Genomic DNA, 19,776 nt, shown 5'->3' with positions numbered 1-19,776 from the left:
AGTGACTGATGCCATTGAGCAGAGGGAAGAGGACGCCTTGGCTCATTGGCTCCTCCTCTGTGCAGATGGCACTCACACTATCTATTGCATGAAACAACATACAGGTATGTCGTTTCGTGCAATACAGTCGTCCTGCCGCAGTATATATGGGTGGGTGGTCTTTAAGTGGTTAAAGTACAACTAAATGCAAAAGTTTTTTAAGTTTTGGACAGAGTGGAGAGGTGTTAGAACCCCAGTCAAGTTTATATTGTTGGCTATGCCCCTATTAGGGAGATTCACTATGTGTATTTGCTCTGTTTACCATTATCATTGTAAGTAAAAGTAAATAAAACATTTTGGGTTGTCACAAAAACAGTATAAAGAGACATTTTTCCAATGGGAACACTAGTTTAGGTGACCTTGAGGTCCTCAATGGATTCCCCAAATTGCAGGGATTTCATCTCACTTTCTGTTTTGACTATAGGCAGGTAGTAAAAGTAAATCTCTCCAGTGGGACACATTTTACATTTTGAATGCAACTTTTTTCTGTGCTGTTTTTTTTTTAAATTGTGGGTGATGTTGAACGGAAGCTTCCATGGAGAAGTTTCTCAGTTTTGGGTCTAAAGCAAGCAGCATAAGCACACCATCAAGCACACCATCAACTAAGTCAATTTAATCTAAGATTTGTTTTACTTACTGGAGTTTAAAGCAGTCTCCCCCTACTACACTCCCCAGAGGCTGGCCCGCATCTATCCCCAAAGAGACCCCCTTTGTCCGCAATGCGGGGTTCAGGAGGGCTCGTTTTGGCACTTGGTGTGGTCATGCCCCAAGATTCAACCTTACTGGGGCCAGGTGGCTGGGATCCTGGGTACAGTGTCTCAGCTGCAGGTCCCGACAGACCCCTTGGTCCTTCTTTTGAGCCACCTGGAGGAGATTCAGGGAGACAGGTAATCCAAATTGTTCCTCACTTTCTCCCTCTTCTATGCCAGGAGGGAAATCCTTCTCAAATGGAAGGCGGCTGACCCGCCTACTGTGGAATCCTGGACCCAGTCTATCAATAATGTACTGCCACTTTACAGGATCACATACGAAAGTAGACAGTGCCCAGCAAAGTTTGACAAGGTGTGGTCTGGGTGGATTGATGCCAGGGGTTAATGTTGGGTATTGGTCTGGTTGTTATGCTGTACCTGAACACTTGATACTGTTTCCTGTGATGGGTTGCATGTGATTTTCACCCACTATTCACTACTGTCTCCCCCCCACCCCCTCTCCCTCCCGGGGTATCCTGTTTCCACTTCCCCTCCTTTATGTAACCCTTGGGGGGGCCTGGGGTTCCGGTATAAATCCTGGTATGTCATTCGCGGTCCACGGGGGGGTTTGGTTTGGGTTCTTGTGTCTCTTCCCCTGATAATATACTGCGCTTAGGGAAACTACCCTGTTCTGAGCTCTTGGGGTGCCCCTGATTTTTGTACCTAACTGTACCTGTATTTATATGTGATGTTGTAACCTTGCTTTGTTCTCTCAATAAAACATATCTGTTAAAAAAAAAGGAGTCTCCCCCAATGCTGATTAGTTTTAAGTGTAAAGCCCTGGCTATCCTAATTATGTTTTGTTGTTTTACTAATCTGTCTGTTTGTATGTTCTTGTGATGAGGAGAGGGTGATATTTTGTAATCCTAGTATACTTGTAATAATATTGCTTCTTTAAAGACAAAGTACAGTGAGTTAGCATTTTCACCCTAGGGCGGGAAAAGTGTTACTTGCAGGATAACCAAGTAAAAATATAATAAAAACCATGAAAAAATGAATGCAGCTTAAGCCTCATACACACAATCAGACTTTTGGCCAACAAACTTCAAAATGAGCAAGTTTTCCAAAAAAACTGACTGTGTGTGTGCTTCATCGGACAAACTTATTCGGTTTTCAATCAGACAAAAGTTTGCTCTGCAAACGGACAAACTTTTCGGCAACAAAAGTCTGATGGTGCAAAGTCCGACCTTGTGTACAGAAATTCATCAGACTTTTGTCCAAAGTACAAACACGCATGCCCAGAACCAATGTTAAAATTAACCAACAATAGCAGAAGTTGACCAAAGGGTGGCGTTAAAGAGCAGAAAAGAGCAGAAAAATCATGTGATGTTGAGAAAGTTTTGGGAAAGGTTGCAGAAAAGTCCTGCCGTGTGTATGCTATGGGTGTGCCCGGCCAACACGATCGGACTTCAAACAAAAACCCATGAAAAAGTTTGTTTGAAGTCCGATCGTGTGTATGAGTCTTAAGATGGTAAGCTACAATATATTACAGTTCTATTTTTAGGTTTAGATACAATAAAGAAGACATGCCTCTCCTGCCCAGCACAGTAGGTGTATCTGTTTAGCTGATGGTCAGAGGATATGCCCGACTTCCATTATATGTATTTTAATACTGGGTATAGGCTTCAGGGAACAAAAAAATGCAGCCCCCTCATCCCAAGTAACCAGTCTAGTTTCTCCAAGCGACACCAACAGTGGAGCACTATTCCTTCAACTGAAACCAACAATGAAGTATATTTATCCCGCTGATATCAACAGTAAATCACTGTTCCTTCCACTCACACCAATGATGGGGTGTCCTTTCAATGACCACAGTCAGTAGATCTCCAATAACCCTGGGACATTTTTTACTCCCCCTCACCACGGGACCAGAATAGTCTATTCACATTGATCCCAGGGCATTTTCTGTTGCTACTGGCCACAGTCTGGCCTTCTAGTGTCTAAGGGATAGAGAACTGAGCCCTTTGTTTAGAAAGTTTCCTTCATGAAATAATATACAAGAAAAGAGAAGGTAGGAAAAAGCATAGCAAGATTATGTTGAAAAAAAGTGTATCATTTGTAAAAAAACGTGGCACGTAAAAACCCCACATTGCATTCAAAAATACTTGTCTTATTGCTTTGTTGCTCTATAAACATTTTAGGCCACTATGTCATGATCTTTTAATTTTATTACCTTTACTTTTTCAGTCAAACCACCAACAAAAAGATAAGCATTTGCATCAACATCCAGAATGGTATAACCAGGCTGTGCAGTGGAGCTGTATAAACTGGGCATCGTATTGGCTTTAGGACCTTCAAGTGCTAAAACTGAAATGGTTCCATTAATTCCTGCCCTGCAATACAGAATTCATTTTGCCAAAGTGTAAGATAATCGTTAAAAAAAAATCAAGAAAAATGATTTAGATAATATACAATTATTATTTAAAGATATTTTTACCAGCTGTAATTATATGAGTCAGTCAAATGCTTGGAAAAAACTGAAATCCAACCCAGATGACGTTTTTTTTTTTTTTTTTACCATTACTATAATTTTACAAGTCAATCAGTCAAGCCTTCTGTAGTAACTCAGATACTGTACAACACAAATTTAGACAATTCACCACACTCTGCTACTATAAAGGTAGATCTCGGCATAGACTTGATTATCACCAGCTACGGTTTTGATTGACATGCTTTAGTTTATATTGTTATATGATTTTAGGCTTCAGACAGTGTTGTTGATTTGTTCTAGCAACATTATAGTAAAACCAGTGTTGACTGGCCATAAGAACCCATTTTTTTCTTGTTTGGTCTGTTTCTTTGTAAAGCCTTGGGTACAGAATTCTGTTGAATCTTCAGTTCCATTGTCTGCACTTGCCCTCCTTATCTGCAATCTACAAATCCTTTGAGATACTGCAAAACAGTGCTCTGCTACTACAGTCTTTAGTGAAAAACAATGGGTCTGATACACAAGTGCAAAAACCGAGGATAAAACAGCTAATCATATATAGGAGGAATTTCTAAAAGAAAGATTTTCTACACACGCTTTAAGGTTTAATGTGTATACAGAATTGCATCACTGTGCCCAGTAATAGAATATGTTTCTATCCTTCATTCCATGACAGTAGAGGCAAATAATGAGGTAAATCCTGGAAGTAAAGTTTCCATATATTAGATATAGTAAAAAAATAAAACATAAAAAAAATGTATAATAATATACAGAATGTGTATTTAGTTGTAAATTATTCCTTTATTAGTATCATAGATTGTAACTATATCTTACAAAGTCAACTTAATTTTGGAACAGAAAAATGTACTACGTTTGTGTTTTTATAACACTCATAAATTTCTACAATTTATTTTAGAATATCCAAGGCATATGGAAATGATGAAAAGGCCATATAAACATTTGTAGCTAAGAGGCTTGATGCAAATGTACGGCAAGTGTAATAACATACCATTAAATAGATGGTGGAAACGAAAAAATAACTGCACTTGTGGTTTGAGTGATGATCAAATGCATAAGAAATAAACCTATTAGACATCTTAATATGAAACTCAGCTTTCTGTAAATTTATCCTAACAGCAATGCCTTCCCTGTATATGAAGATGATTATAGTAGTGATCAATTTTTCCCCGTGACTGTGATGACTCAAATGAAAGATAAAAGGAAGAGATATATTTACAGAACTGAAATTTCCAAGCTTGACATAATATTCTTACAGAGCAGGATATAAATATGAAGGAGTAACAACATCATTACACAGATACTCCTACAGTAAATTATATAGTATGATATAAGTCTAGCAATACTAATAAGGAGAAATGGTACTCTCTCTCCATAGCTGTCATTTCTGTGAACTGTCTTACTCTAAACATAATTAGCTATGGCCGTTGTAATACAAAGGTTGACTTAGTTAAGAAAAAAGGTAATAACATTCTTTTTATAACAGTTTGCAAAAATGTGCACATTAATTCTATGCATTAAAAAAAGGTCATGTAGAATGATGTTGTACAAAATGAAATATCATGTACATGATTTAGGTATAAATATAAAAATTAATGCATGAGATCCGCACTCTGCTCGGCGGGACCCCATTATGTTCCTGGGAGTGAGGTACAGTAACAGAGGCACATTGGACTGGTGGTGTGGGGGCATACCCCCATGTGCATAGATGCTATATGACCTTGCCCACACATGTATCACACAGATGACCCCCCTACTGCCTCTCATATGTTACAATGTAGGAGATCACTGAAGAGGGAATATTGATGCTCCTTACAGACCTGACTGGAGCCAAAGGATTACTTTTTAATGATGAAGGGTACTGCTATTTATTTCTTTTTTCTTGGAAAATGTATTGTTCCTGTGTGTTGTGACATGACAAAAATATATTAATGCAGACTTGTAAAGCTACTGAAAGGTCCCATTTAATAATGTTCTATTAAAAACGTGTGTATAGTGGATCATTTTTAACCACACATACCCAGCCATGACTCATGGTGAATGTTTTTATGCCATAATTGGTTTATACATTATTCATTTTACATTATTTTCTGCTCAGACAGACTTTCTTAAAAAAAATAAAAAAAAATGGCGGGTCTCTTCATCATAACTTTTTTGCTGATAATCATGCTATTGTTTTGAATCATCTTGTTATCATGTATTTGTTGATAAGGCACTGTAGGTGTTGGCAACCTTTTTATTGAGGTTTTAAATCACTCCTGTGAAATATATTATAATATTATCCTTCTAATCCTGTGTTGTAGCCGGAATAATGAGATCCTATGACTGCTACTGATTATGCACATACAACTTACATGCTTTCATATATATATTTTTTGTTGAGCAGTGCTTCCAAACTAACAAATATAATAAATATTGTTGAAAAAATAAGGTCATTAGCAAACTGAGAGGGTTTGCTAATGACTTTTTTATTTTTTTTTAAATACTATTTATTATATCTGTTGGGATATTTTGCCCATTTTCAACTACTGTATTTATTGGCGTATAACACGCACCCTAACTTTAACGGGGGGGTTCACCCAAAAAACAAGTATATAACGTTACATTCAGTATACCTCAAACATGTACAGTATGCCGTTTTTTTGGGGGGGGTGTACATACGGTATTATCTGTATTTTCCTCCCGGCTTCCGGGTACTCACTCCTGCCGCAATGTCACCTGGGACTTCGCCCATATGATTGACGTGCCTGAGAAAAACTCACACCGGTGGATAAGGCGCGTCATGACTTTCTGAAAATAGCCGAACTGCGAGTCGGCTCTATACGGCGCCTGCGCACCGACTAGGAGCCATGTAGCGCTGACTGGGCAGGCGCCGTATAGACCCAACTCGCATTTTGGCTATTTTCGGAAAGTCATGACGCGCCTTATCCGCCGGTGGGAGTTTTTCTCAGGCACGTCAATCATATGGGCGAAGTCCCAGATGACATTGCGGCACTGCACAGGAACGCCCAGTCCCGCAGGAGTGAGTACCCGGAAGCCGGGAGGAAAATACCGATAATACCATATGTACACCCCCCCTCAAAAAAAACGGCATACTGTACATGTTTGAGGTATACTGAATGTAATGTTATATACTTGTTTTTTGGGTGAACCCCTGTTTTAAGTGGGAAGTTTCAGGAAAAAACTTTCCACAGCCCCCTGCTTCTAAACAGAAAAAACTATACTTCATTGGAAATTACAACTTTTGATTTAAAATGAAATTCTAGCCATGATGCTAAATTCTATGAGGATACAACGTTTATAAGGGAGTAGCTTTACCTGCCTAAGGATTAGTACATGTTTCCATCTAGTTCTATGATTCACATAACCGTCACAAAAAGCACAGCCAGTTGGATGACACCATGTACACTAAGGAATAAACTGCACTGTGCTTCTCTTATTTCACACCACCTTAGTCTGTATACTACTCTGTACACTCCCTATTCCACACTGACTCATTCTGTACACTGCACTGCACTGCACATTCCCTGTTTTACATTGCCTTATTCTGTAGCCTGCACTGTACATTTCCTATACTGCCTCATATATGATGATGCATTGTATGTTCACATTGCTGCATAATACATTGCCTTTTCAATTTCACCACATTCTGGACTATGTACATTACATTCCCTATTCCAAGCTGCATATTCTGTACTCTGTGCTAAACATTTCATATTCCACACCATCTTTTTCTATATTAATTGCTGTATATTCCCTATTCTGACTGCAGTTCATACACTGTGTTGTACATTGCATAGCCCTGTTTTCTGCACTCTGTGGGGTTTATTTACTAAAGCTAGAGACTGCAAAATCAGGCTCACTTCTGCATAGAAACCAATCAACTTCCAGGTTTTATTGCCAAAGCTTAACTTAACAAGCTGATTGGTTTCTATTCAGAAGTGAGCCTGATTTTGCAGCCTCCAGCTTTAGTAAATAAACCTGAATCCTTTGTTGTACGTTACATTATTTCGCACAGGGGATTAGATCGGTTTCACTGCCTTAGTAATTACCACAGCAGTTTCATCTGAGGGAAAAAATGAAAACATGACCTGTTGGGGTGCCTTGAGAATTGGAGTTGAGAAACACTGAGCTACAGTATATGTCCATTTTCTCTATACAGTAAAGCAAATGTAATGGAAGGGTTTAACTTTTTATAACAATCATTTGTCCTGGGATAATGTGTGTCTGAGTGTCTCACATTTTATAGTAAAATTCCAGCCTAACACTGTTTAAAATGATTTCCTTTCTCCTCCTGCTACTTATCCTGCCTAAGCTGTGTAAGGAAGATGTGTATACTTACCTATCTTCAGTTCGCTCTGGTCCAGTTAGTAAGCAGCAGCTTCAGGGGAGAGGAGGGATGAATGACATCATGATTCCCAGAACTTTGAGGCCCCGTACACACGTCCGAGAAACTCGACGAGCAAAACACATCGTTTTGCTCGTCGAGTTCCTTGTGAAGCCGCCGAGGATCTCGGCGAGCCAAGTTTCCTCATTGACTAACAAGGAAATAGAGAACATGTTCTCTATTTGGCCCAACAAGATCCTCGTCGGTTTCCTCGGCCAAAAGTGTACACATGACCGGGTTTCTCTGCAGAATACGGCTCCGATCGAGTTTCTGACTGAATTCTGCCGAGAAACTCGGTCGTGTGTACGGGGCCTAAGCCATTGTCAAGTGCTCTCCTCCTCTCCCCTGCAGCCACCGCTCACTGATACAGGGGAGCCAAAGCTGCGGGATCGCATGAGCGGACCAGAGTGGACTAAAAATAGGTAACTATACGCATATAGCCAGATTCAGGTAGAGATATGACGGCGTATCAGTAGATACGCCGTTGTACCTCTGAATCTGCGCCGTCGTATATTTAAGCGCATTCTCAAATTGAGATACGCTTAAATGTTGAAGATATGACCGCCGGCGCCGTCGTATCTTAGCTGTCTATTTACGCTGGCCGCTAGGGGCGTGTACGCTGATTTACGCCTAGAATGCGTAAATCAGAGAGATATGCCTATTCACGAACGTACGCTTGCCCGTCGCAGTAAAGATACGCCGTTTACGTAAGGCGTTTTCAGGCGTAAAGATAAACCACCAAAAAGATGGCACAGCCAATGTTAAGTATGGATGTCGGAACCACGTCAAATTTTAAAATTTTTACGTTGTTTGTGTAAGTCGTCCGTGAATAGGGCTGGCCGTAATTTACGTACACGTTGAAAGCAATGAGTCTTTGCAGCGTAATTTGGAGCATGCGCACTGGGTTACGTCCACGGACGATGCATGCTCCGTTCGTTCAAAACGTCATTTACGTGGGGTCATGCTTAATTTACATAAAACACGCCCACTTCTTCCACATTTGAATTAGGCTCGCTTACGCCGGCCCATTTACACTACGCCACCGTAACTTAGGACGCAAGTTGTTTGTGAATACTATACTTGCCTCTCTAACTTACGGCGGCGTAGCGTATATGAGATACGCTACGCCTGCCTAAAGTTATGCACGTCTACATGAATCTGGCTAATATTCTTTTACCAGGCAGAATAGGTAACAGGAGGAGGAAAGGAAATTTTTTAAGCATAGTTAGTTTTAGGCTGAAATTCCACTTTAACCACTTCAATACAGGGCTTTTATACCCACCTCCATACCGGGCCTATTCTGGCACTTCTCTCCTACATGTACAAATCATCATTCTTGTGCTAGAAAATGGTTTCATGAATTAAAAAATAACAAAACAGTAAATTTTTGTAAAAGATGATGTAAATAGATACCTAACATGTCATGCTTTAAAATTGCGCACACTCATGGAATGGCGCCAAACTTCTTTACTTAAAAATCTCCATAGGCAACGCTTTGATTTTTTTTACAGGTTACCAGTTTAGAGTTAGAGGAGGTCTAGTGCTAGAATTGTTGCACACGCTCTAACGCACGCGGCGATACCTCACGTGTGATTTGAACGACGTTTACATACGTGGGCGGGACTTACGCGTGCGTTCGCTTCTGAACGCGAGCTCCCGGGGACAGGGGCGTTTTAATTTTTACGTTTTTTATTTTACTTATTTATTTTTTATACTTTTTTTACATTATTTTTTTGATCGCTTTTATTCCTATTACAAGGAATGTAAACATCCATTGTAATAGGAACATAGTCTGACAGGTCCTCTTTAAGGAGAGATGCGAGGTCAATAAGACCCCACATCTCTCCTCCAGGCTGGAAAACATGAGATCGTGAAAAAAATTGCGAAACTAAAGTTAGTGTGAAACGCATCAGCTGTCCTAGGTTCCGTTGCTGTGACTTGTAGTGCCCGTTTCCATTTTTTTACAATAAAGCTACGTTTGATTGGAGAGCGGCTGTCCTAATCATCTTTTGTTCTTAATTGCCATGTGAATTGCCAGCACCCTCGGTTTCTGAGAGGAAGATTACAACCAAACAAAACCTGCCTGGAGCGGCAATTTCTGTCTCTTAAGAAACATTTTGTGTACAGTGAATAGATTCAGACTCCTCTAAGCCACATCCACTGTTAGGCATGATCTGGCCATGCAACCATTAACCATTTTGTGCTAGGCGCACCGCAAAATTACTTCTGTCAGTGTTCTCTATGGTGTTCAGGCTGTTTGCAATCCTATAAAAAACCCTGATTAACCGCTTGCTGACTGTATACTGTACATATACAGCGGCAAAAGCAGGATCACATACCGGTATGTGATCCTGCACTTCCAGGTCTGGGGCATTTACATGCTCTGCCGGCGCCCCACTCCCACTGTGATTTGGACATAGAAGGAGCCAATCAGCGGGTCCGGTGGACGCAATGTCCGCTGAGACCCGCTGATCGCTCGGGACACAGGCAGAATGGCAGTCTGACTATGAAAACATGATCACAGATCTCTGCCTTCCCATAGTGAAAGCACCTTGCACAGTGTACACAAGCACAGGTTAGGCACAAATGTAACCCTTTGATCGCCCCTGATGTTAACCCCTTCCCAGACAGTGTCATTAATACAGTGGCAGTGCATATTTTTAGCACTGATCACTACATTAGTGTCACTGGTCCCCAAAAAGTGTCACTTAGTATCCAATTTTTTCACCACAATGTCGCAGTCCCGCTATAAGTCGCTGATCGCTGCCATTACTAGTAAAAACAAAATAACAATTTCAGAAATATACCCCTTAGTTTGTAGAAGCTATAACTTTTGTGCAAACCAAGCAAAGTGGCCCAGATTCACAAAGGAGATACGACGGAGTATCTCAGATACTCCGTCGTATCTCTCAGAGTATCTATGCGACTGATTCATAGAACCAGTTACGCATAGATATCCCTAAGATCCGACAGGTGTAATTGTTTTACACTGTCGGATCTTAGGATGCAGTACCGCGGCCGCCGCTGGGGGGAGTTTGCATTGTAAACCAGCGTTGGGTATGCAAATTAGGAGTTACGGCGATCCACGACGGTTTTTCGCGTTCGCTACGTCGCCGCTAGTCTAGTTTCCCGTCGCAAAGTTAGTCGTCGTTTTGGGTGCCTTAACTTTAGACAGCAAACGTATTGCTGTCTAAAGTATGGCCGTCGTTCCCGCGTCGAAATTTTAAATTTCACGTCGTTTGCGTAACACGTCCAGGAATACGGAAGTACGCTACGCACGTCGCCGATCGCAAAAATGACGTCAGTTCGCGCAAAGCACAGCGGGAATTTCAAAACGGAGCATGCGCAGTAGGTCCGACGCGGGAGCGCGCCTAATTAAAATGGTACCCGCCCATTCGATTTGGACCACCTTGCGCCGGACGTATTTACGATACACCGCCGCAAGTTTCCAGGTAAGTGCTTTGTGGATCGGGCACTAAAACTGAAAACTTGCGGCGGTGTAACGTAAACGGCTTACGTTACACGGGCACAATTGTACCTGAATCTGGCCCTATATGCTTATTAGAATTTTTTTTGTACCAAAAATATGTAGCATAATATATTTTGCCCTAAATTGATGAAGAAATTCGATTTTTTTTTCAATTTTTTTATTGGATATGTTTCATAGCAGAAAGTAAATAAATATTGTTTATTTTTTTTAAATAGTCTGATTTTTTTGTTTATAGTGCAAAAAAAAACCCACAGATGTGATCAAATACCACCAAATAAAATCTCTATTTGTGGGAAAAAAATGTTTTTTTTAGGTACAGCGTGGTGCGGACGTGCAATTGTCAGTTAAATTAACGCAGAGCCGTATCACAAATAATGGCCTGGTCATGAAGGGGGTAAACCTTCCAAAGCTGAAGTGGTTAAATCCTTAAAATAGTTAGGCAAAGTCAAAAACATATACAAAGCACTTTTTTTTTCTTGCCAGCTGCTTCCATACTTACCGAGAAGCTTCGACTCTGTACCAGTATTGATCATTAATATTGAGGTCAGGATATTCAACTCTTCCAACTCCTGATCCCACATCCCATAGAAAGTTGACTTTCCCTTTCCTCATTTCAATGGCTAAGAAGTCAGTCTAAAAATAATGAAGGCAGAAATCATTAATGTTCAGCAGAAGGATTTATTTTTTAGAGTGACAATTTTCAGAAAACCTAGTTTTATATCCTAATATTATACAATACATGGAAATTGTCTTGCAATAATAAAATGTCAAATGTCATTTATAACTGAATATTTTATAAGTAAGCCTGTATTTTTCCCTAGCCTATACAGGAGTAAAGTATACTGCATAAAAATAATCAAAGCTAGTGCCATATGCCTGTTATTCAGGTAAAATGTGTTGTAGAGGTTACAAGGTTTATTAGCGAGGGGTTTTATCTTTGGAGTGGGTTGCTGATTGATTGCTACCTTACAGGCAGCACAGTGGTTAGCATTATTGTATTATGTTGATCTCTTAATTTGTATATACTAATGACACCATCTGTATAACAGGCAATTTTCCAACATGTACACATTTCTTTTACCTTTTTTTGTTACTATATCTTACATTAATTTTCCCATCAAAATGTTCAGTTCATGCGCATAAATGTTACACGGGAAAGCAATCATTAGTTTATCACATAATGGCAGATTATTTCAATCTGACAGGTCTTTATTTCTTATAAATCCACATGTAAAAAATTACAATTTATAATTAAAGTACAAAACACATCAAATATATACAGTACTGCTAAGCAGTAACATGTTCTTTTCAATGCCTTGCAAAATAGAAAAAAAAAAAAAGAGCAATTACATATCTTAAAACCACCTTAACTCATAAAAAACACGTAAAACCAATACATTTCCATCATATTAAATATAAATATACAATATATGACAACACAATAATGTACTGCCCCTCAAAAGATTGAACAATTATACAAAACAGTCTAATAAGACCCTTTATTAGGGCTCTTACACACCACATTTTCTACGTTCCGGATGTGTTCCTGCATGCACCTGCATTTTTACAGGCATTCCCGGTGTGTCTTGTCACTCTCTCTCTTTTTTTTAATCTTACTTAAAGGGGTTGTAAAGGTAATTTTTTTTTTCCTAAATAACTTTCTTTACGAAAAAAAAAATTACCTTTACAACCCCTTTAAGTAAGATGAAGAAAAAAGAGAGAGACAAGACACACCGGGAATGCATGTAAAACATTTTTTTTCCCTAAATAACTTTCTTTACCTCTCCCTTTATTAGTCCTGTTTAGTTTAATTATTTCCACCTATCACGGAGAAATGTTTTGAATTGGGATATAGACCACTATATAATGTAATTTTTCAACCAATAGATATTGCCATTGTATCACCTAATCTATTTTCTAATTGTATACCTCGGGCCAGATTCACGTAGGAGGGCGTATCTTTGTCCTAGATACGCTACGGCGCTGTAACTTAGAGAGGCGAGTACTGTATTCACAAAGAACTTGCGCCCTAAGTTACGGCGACATAGCATAAATGGGCTGGCGTAAGCCCGCCTAATTCAAACTAGGCTGGTAGGGGGCGTGTTGTTTGGTAATGAATCGTGACCCCACATAAATAACGCACCTAATGAACGGTGCATGCTCAGTATCACCTCAAATTTTTTCCATAAGTTACGCCGGCTCGATGTTTAGTCGACGTGAACATAACCTACGCCCATCCCCATTCACGGACGACTTACGCCAACGACGTAAAATACGACGCTGTTCCGACGTTTCCGACGTCCATACCTAACATGACTTACCCCTGCTTTATGAGGGGTAAAGTTACGCCGGTCATACGCCTTACGTAAACAGCATATTTTAATACGCTGGGCGCAAGTACGTTCGTGAATCGGCGTATCTAGCTAATTTGCATATTTGATGCAGAAATATACGGAAGCGCCCCTAGCGGCCATCATAAATATGCACCCCAAGATACGACGGCGTAGGAGACTTACGCCGCTCGTATCTTGGCAACCGTGAGGCGTATCTGATTCTATGAATCAGGCGCGAAGATACGACGGCGCACATTCGGACTTACGACGGTGTACGTGGAGATACGCCATCGTAAGTCCTTTGTGAATTCGGGCCCTCATGTTTATCTATCCATTACCATTTAAACCTGTCACTCTGTACTGTGATTTTTTGTCATTTTCCTGTCTTCCAAAGAAAGCTTTTTGTAAAAAAAAATAAAAAATATATAAAAAAAAGGAAGAAGAAAAAAAAAGGAAAGAAAAATAAAATAAAAAGAGAAAAAATTAAAAAAAAAAAACCTTTCTTTACCTTAGTGTAGTCCTTCACTTACCTCATCCTTCGATTTTGCTTTTAAATGTCCTTATTTCTTCTGAGAAATCCTCACTTCCTGTTCTTCTGTCTGTAACTACATACACACAGTGATGCAAGGCTTTCTCCCTGGTGTGGAGTGTCGTGTTTTCCCCCTCCCTTGGACAACAGGAGAGTCAGGACTCCCACTAACACACAGCTCCTTTCTCTATCTGCAACACAGAGAACGTCCTGCTCTCCTGGTGTCCAAGGGAGGTGGCGAGCACGACACTCCACACCAGGGAGAAAGCCTTGCATTACTGTGTGGAGTTACAGACAGAAAAACCGGAATCAAGGATTTCACAGAAGAAATAAGGACATTTAAAAGCAAAATCGAAGGATAAGGTAAGTAAAGGAGGTCTGCACTGAGGTAAAGGAAGCTATTTAGGAAAAATAGTTTACCTTTACAACCCCTTTAAAGACATATGCATTTCGGTGCAATTTTGATGCGTTCCATTACATTTTTGATGCATTTGGCTTGTTCCAAATACATTCCATGCAAAAAAAATGCAGCATGTTCTACTTTTGTTGACTGTACTGGAATGAACTGCAATGGTGTGAACTGTGCCATTGTAATCCATGTAACCTACTGCCCATGCATTTTTGATGCAGAGAAAGAAAATGTACTGGACTGCATGTGGTGTGAACTGACCCTTATTGATTACAGTATCAATGATTTACCAAGTAAAACTGCTGTTTGTAAGCATCAGATGTTTAGACCCCTTTCACACTGGAGCGGTTTGCAGGCGCCATTGTGCTAAAAATAGCGCTTGCAAACCGACCCTAAACAGCCGCTGCTGTCTCTCCAGTGTGAAAGCCCAAGGGCTTACACACTTGAGTGGTACGCTAGCAGGACGGTAAAAAAAGTCCTGCTAGCTGCATCTTTGGAGCAGTGAAGGAGCGGTGTGTATTCAGCTCCTTCACGCTCCTCCCCATTGAAATCAATGGGACAGCGCGGCTATACCGCCGGCAATGCGCCTGTGCAGAGGCGCATTGCAGGTGGTTTTAACCCTTTCTCGGCCGCTAGCGGGAGAAAAACCACGCCACTAGTGGCCGAATAGCGCAGCGAAATTGGCGGTAAATCGTCGCTAAAAATAGGGGCGCTTTACCACCGACGCTGCTCCCGCCCCAGTGTGAAAGGGGTCTTATTGTAGGGTGAAATGGCAAAAGGTTTAAATATATCTGTAATTGTATAAGTGTAGCAAGATCTAAGAGAGAATTGCATGTGTTTAACCACTTCCATACAGGGCTTTTATACACACCTCCATACCAGGCCTATTCTGGCACTTCTCTCCTACATGTACAAATCATAATTTTCTTTGCTAGAAAATTACGCAGAACCCCCAAACATTATATATGTTTTTTTAGCAGACACCCTAGGAAATAAAACGACAATGATTGAAACGTTTTATTTTTCATAGTATTTGCGCAATAATTTTTCAAACTCCTTTTTTTTGGAAAAAAATTGTTTCATGAATTAAAAAAATAACAAAACAGTAAAGTTAGCCCAATTTTTTTGTAAAATATGAAAGATGATGTTACACCGAGTAAATAGATACCTAACATGTCACGCTTTAAAATTGCGCACACTCATGGAATGGCGCCAAGCTTCGGTACTTAAAAATCTCCATAGGCAACGCTTTGAAAATTTTTACAGGTTACCAGTTTCGATTTACAGAGAAGATCTAGTGCTAGAATTGTTGCTGGCACTCTAACGCACGCGGCGATACCTCACATATGTGGTTTAAACGGCGTTTACATGTGTCGGCGGGACTTGCGTGTACGTTCGCTTCTTCGCGCAAGCTACTGTAAACATCCCTTGTAATATGAATGTGTGTGACAGGTACTCTTTATGGAGAGATGCGGGGTCAATAAGACCCCGCATCTCTCCTCCAGGCCTGAAAGCATGAAATCGGTGAAAAAAAATTCACCGATCTCATGATTACAGTTGCTTAGCAGCCGCAATCGCGGCTTTGTTTACTTACGGGGACCCGGGCGTGACGTCATCACATCGCGCCCGGGTCCTCCGACGGTCATAGAGATGACTGGTGACCATCTGGACACCAGTCATCTCTATGCTTCCTGCCAGCGCCGGACGATTCGTTCTCCGGGCCCCCGCTGGCACGGGAGAGCCCGGAGAAGCACCGGATGGCGGTGGGAGGGGGGGATGTCCCCTCCCGCCGCCTGTAAGAACGATCTAACGGCGGAACCGCCGCTATGATCTTTCTTACGTTGTGCAGAATCGCCGGCAGAAGAGAAGGATATCTGAATGATGCCCCACAAAGCCCAGGACGTCATATGACGTCCACTCTGAACGGTAGAGGTCCTTTGTGGACGTCATTTTACAATGGGCCGGTATTGAAGTGGTTAAAGTGATAGTAAAGGTTCCGTTAAAAAAAACATATCACACTTACCACCAACAGTGCAGTTCGTTTTGCACAGAGTGGCCCCGATCATCATTTCTGGGGTCCCACTGCGGCTCTCGTGGCTCCTCTGTGCAAAAGCTAACCGCCTCTGGAAAGCTCTCTCCCGAGGGGGTTACCTTGCGGGCATGCTCCCGTGTTATACACTCGCCAGCTATGGCGCTGCGTCATTGATTTGATTGACAGCAGCGGGAGCCAATGGCTGTGCTGCTCTTAATCTAACCAATGAAGAGCCGACAAGCTATTTGGAAAGCAATGCAGGATCACGCCCACTGAAGTTCAGGGCTCAGGTATGTAAAACAGGGGCTCAGGGGGGGGGGGGGGCTGGGGTTGGAGAGTGCAAGGTGTTTTTTCACCTTAGGACGCATAGGATGCATTAAGGTGAAAAACATGAAGGTTTTCAACCACCTTAAGTTGCATAAAGCAGTGAATGCAGGAGATGGCAGTAACCCAATCTGTGCAGCTCCTCACATATTGTTGTGGAAGCTACTTCTTTCGGAGCAGTATGTTGCTGAAGAAGTGGCCCTCCTTACAGGCATGTCCTTACACCCTATCAAAATATGACACAAGCTTGTTTCTGCTAGAAAAGCCTATGAAAAATTGTTTCCCCTTTTTACTATGCTGTACTAATGATTGAATTCACTTTCCAAATGTATGATCACATAGCTTTGAAAAAAAATTCAAATGGTGAACAACGCTCACTTTTGCATTCCTAATCATCTTCAAGTTAAATGAAAACAAAAAACAGGCTTTTTGCAAATCAAGGGGGGGTGTCAGCTTGGGAACCATCATGCCTCACAGGATCAGCAGTGGCCTGATTTGGACTTTTTCCATCAGATTTTCCGATTGTGTGTAGCCCCATCTGAGTTTTTTCATAAAATTCCAATGAATTCCATCAGGGTTTAGATATAGAATATGTTCTATTTTTTTTTCGATGGAATTCCGTCAGAATTCCAATGTGATTTGGCCGGGCAAAAGCCTGATCGTGTGTACGCGGTACCACATCCCGGAATCACCTGTTAGTAAAGACTGGAATACTGGTAATGCAATACAGTAGGACCCTCAACGCGCAATGCATAATGGGCATAATGGGGTTGATTTACCGCTATTGGCGACGGGAAAGGCGCCCGCCGCTCTCCTGCCCCCCCGCCGCTTACCGGAGCCGTCAGCAGCGGCGGAGACGATCAGGTCCGGTGCCCTGCTCGGCTGGGATACGAGTGAAGGCAAGATGGCCCCCACCCGTCTCCATAGCATAGAAGGGCGGAAGCGATGTCAAAACGTCACTTCCGCCCATGCTTCTTAAAGTGACATTTTCTTGTTGTAATTTTTTCAAATGACAAATTCTTTTTTTTTTTTGCATTTTAGTCTAAATATGGGATCTGAGGTCTTTTTTGACCCCAGATCTCATATTTAAGAGGACCTGTCATGCTTTTTTTCTATTACAAGGGATGTTTACATTCCTTGTAATAGGAATAAAAGTGACCCATTTTTTTTTTTAGTGTAAAAATTAATAAAATAAATAAAAATAAATAAGAAAACAATTTTTTTTTTAAAGTGCCCCATCCCGACGAGTTTGCGCGCAGAAGCGAACGCATACGTGAGTAGCGCCCGCATATGAAAACGGTGTTCAAACCACACAAGTGAGGTATCACCACGATTGTTAGAGCGAGAGCAATAATTCTAGCCCTAGACCTCCTCTGTAACTCAAAAGATGCAACCTATAGATTTTTTTAAACGTCGCCTATGGAGATTTTTAAGGTTAAAAGTTTGACGCCATTCCACAAGTAGGCACAATTTTGAAGTGTGACATGTTGGGTATCATTTTACTTGGCGTAACATTATCTTTCACAATAAAAAGAAAATTGGGCTAACTTTACTGTTGTCTTATTTTTTTTATTCAAAAAAGTGTTTTTTTCCCCAAAAAAGTGCGCTTGTAAGACCGCTGCGCAAATACGGTGTGACAAAAAGTATTGCAATGACCACCATTTTATTCTCTAGGGTGTTAGAAAAAATATATATATAATGTTTGGGGGTTTTAAGTAATTTTCTAGCAAAAAAAAAACTGTAACCACCAAATCTGAAAAACAGGCAAGGTCCTTAAGTGGTTAACCTCATTCACTAAGAATTGAGTAAAATTATTTTGCCCAGTGCAACTGCATTGCAAAGGGAACACCCTATTCCCCTTTAGCATTATAACTTAGACCTTTAGTTTTTTACTGTAAAACCCTTAGGTTTGGCTGACCTAATCAACAGTTTATTTTTCATTAGTTTCTATGAGGTTTCATTTTTCACTTTTAAAATGTTCTAAAATAAATTATCACGAGAAGTATAAAAAGTACATATATCAAATACAAATGACATAATTAAGATGCTAAATAACAGAGAAAAAAAGACAAATACAAAGAAAAAAGACAAAGTCTGTACACAAAGTATACTTACAAATTTATTGCTTCCAAGGTAAAACAATAGGTTATCAGGGGTATCTGTTTTCACATTAAGAATAATGGTATTATATCTGCCTTTCTTGATATCAGGTTTATAGGTACGAATGCAGTCCCCTCCTGAAGACACTGAAACTTTGATCTGCAAATGCAAACGAGACGGTAAGCACAGCAAAGTAAATGTCAAAGTAAGGCACTAATGTGACATACTTTTTCCTTTTATTTTTAAAATTTAAAAAACTTTGACAAGAAGTAAATTAATTGTCACTCACACACTTGGGAAACCTTTATAATTACATCCTATAGCTGAAAGAATGTTGATCAAAGAGGTTCACTTCCAGCATTTTTTGTTCAAAAATTGGTGATACTTTTAGGGGTTTCTCCTGCGTGCCACTTAAATCATATTCATATGCCTGAAAGGTGGTTTGAAGTGGCACCCAACAGAGAGACTATGTTAATAAATGTGCCTTGCTTGCTTTTTGCTATGACTTAAGGCCGTGTCTGGAGACATCCACATTGTATTTTGTGAGGCAGACATGAGATGACATCAAAGGGAATCTATCGTAATACAAAACCTGTTTAAAATTGTTAGTTTTCCCTGATGTAGTTCTTGCAAATGCTTAGCTGACACCTTAAAAGAAAGCTTACGGGAAGGACTTACTAAAGAAACACAAAGCATAAAATATGAATGTTTTTTGGGTGGTTTTCATAGATCTGTTATAAGAATGTCAGTGTTGCTAGTTTGTATGTTGTGTTCTTAACATATTTGTCAGTTCTTCTTATCATTTTGTCATGTGTTAATGTTTGAAGTAGTGCACATTAACCACCTAAAGACCAGGCACTTTCTGGCACTCTTTGTTTACATGTGAAAATCAGCTTTTTTTGCTAGAAAAGTTGTTAGTACCCCCAAACATTATATAT

At 40.4% G+C, this 19,776-nt stretch overlaps 1 protein-coding gene across 1 annotated transcript in view; it reads right to left on the bottom strand.

Annotated features, from left to right (window-relative positions):
* LAMA2 (laminin subunit alpha 2) overlaps positions 1-19,776 on the bottom strand; it is a 1,029,834-nt gene that overhangs the window by 95,933 nt on the left and 914,125 nt on the right. The window contains 3 exon segments of the mRNA XM_040350410.1: positions 2,962-3,121; positions 11,611-11,744; positions 18,854-18,997. Coding sequence (XP_040206344.1) covers positions 2,962-3,121; positions 11,611-11,744; positions 18,854-18,997 — 438 coding nt within the window.

Source organism: Rana temporaria, chromosome 4 (genome assembly GCF_905171775.1).
Source record: "Rana temporaria chromosome 4, aRanTem1.1, whole genome shotgun sequence".
NCBI classification, from domain to species: Eukaryota; Metazoa; Chordata; class Amphibia; order Anura; family Ranidae; genus Rana; species Rana temporaria.
The sequence above is the reverse complement of the archived record's forward strand: the minus strand, read 5'-3'. Positions and strand labels throughout refer to the sequence as shown.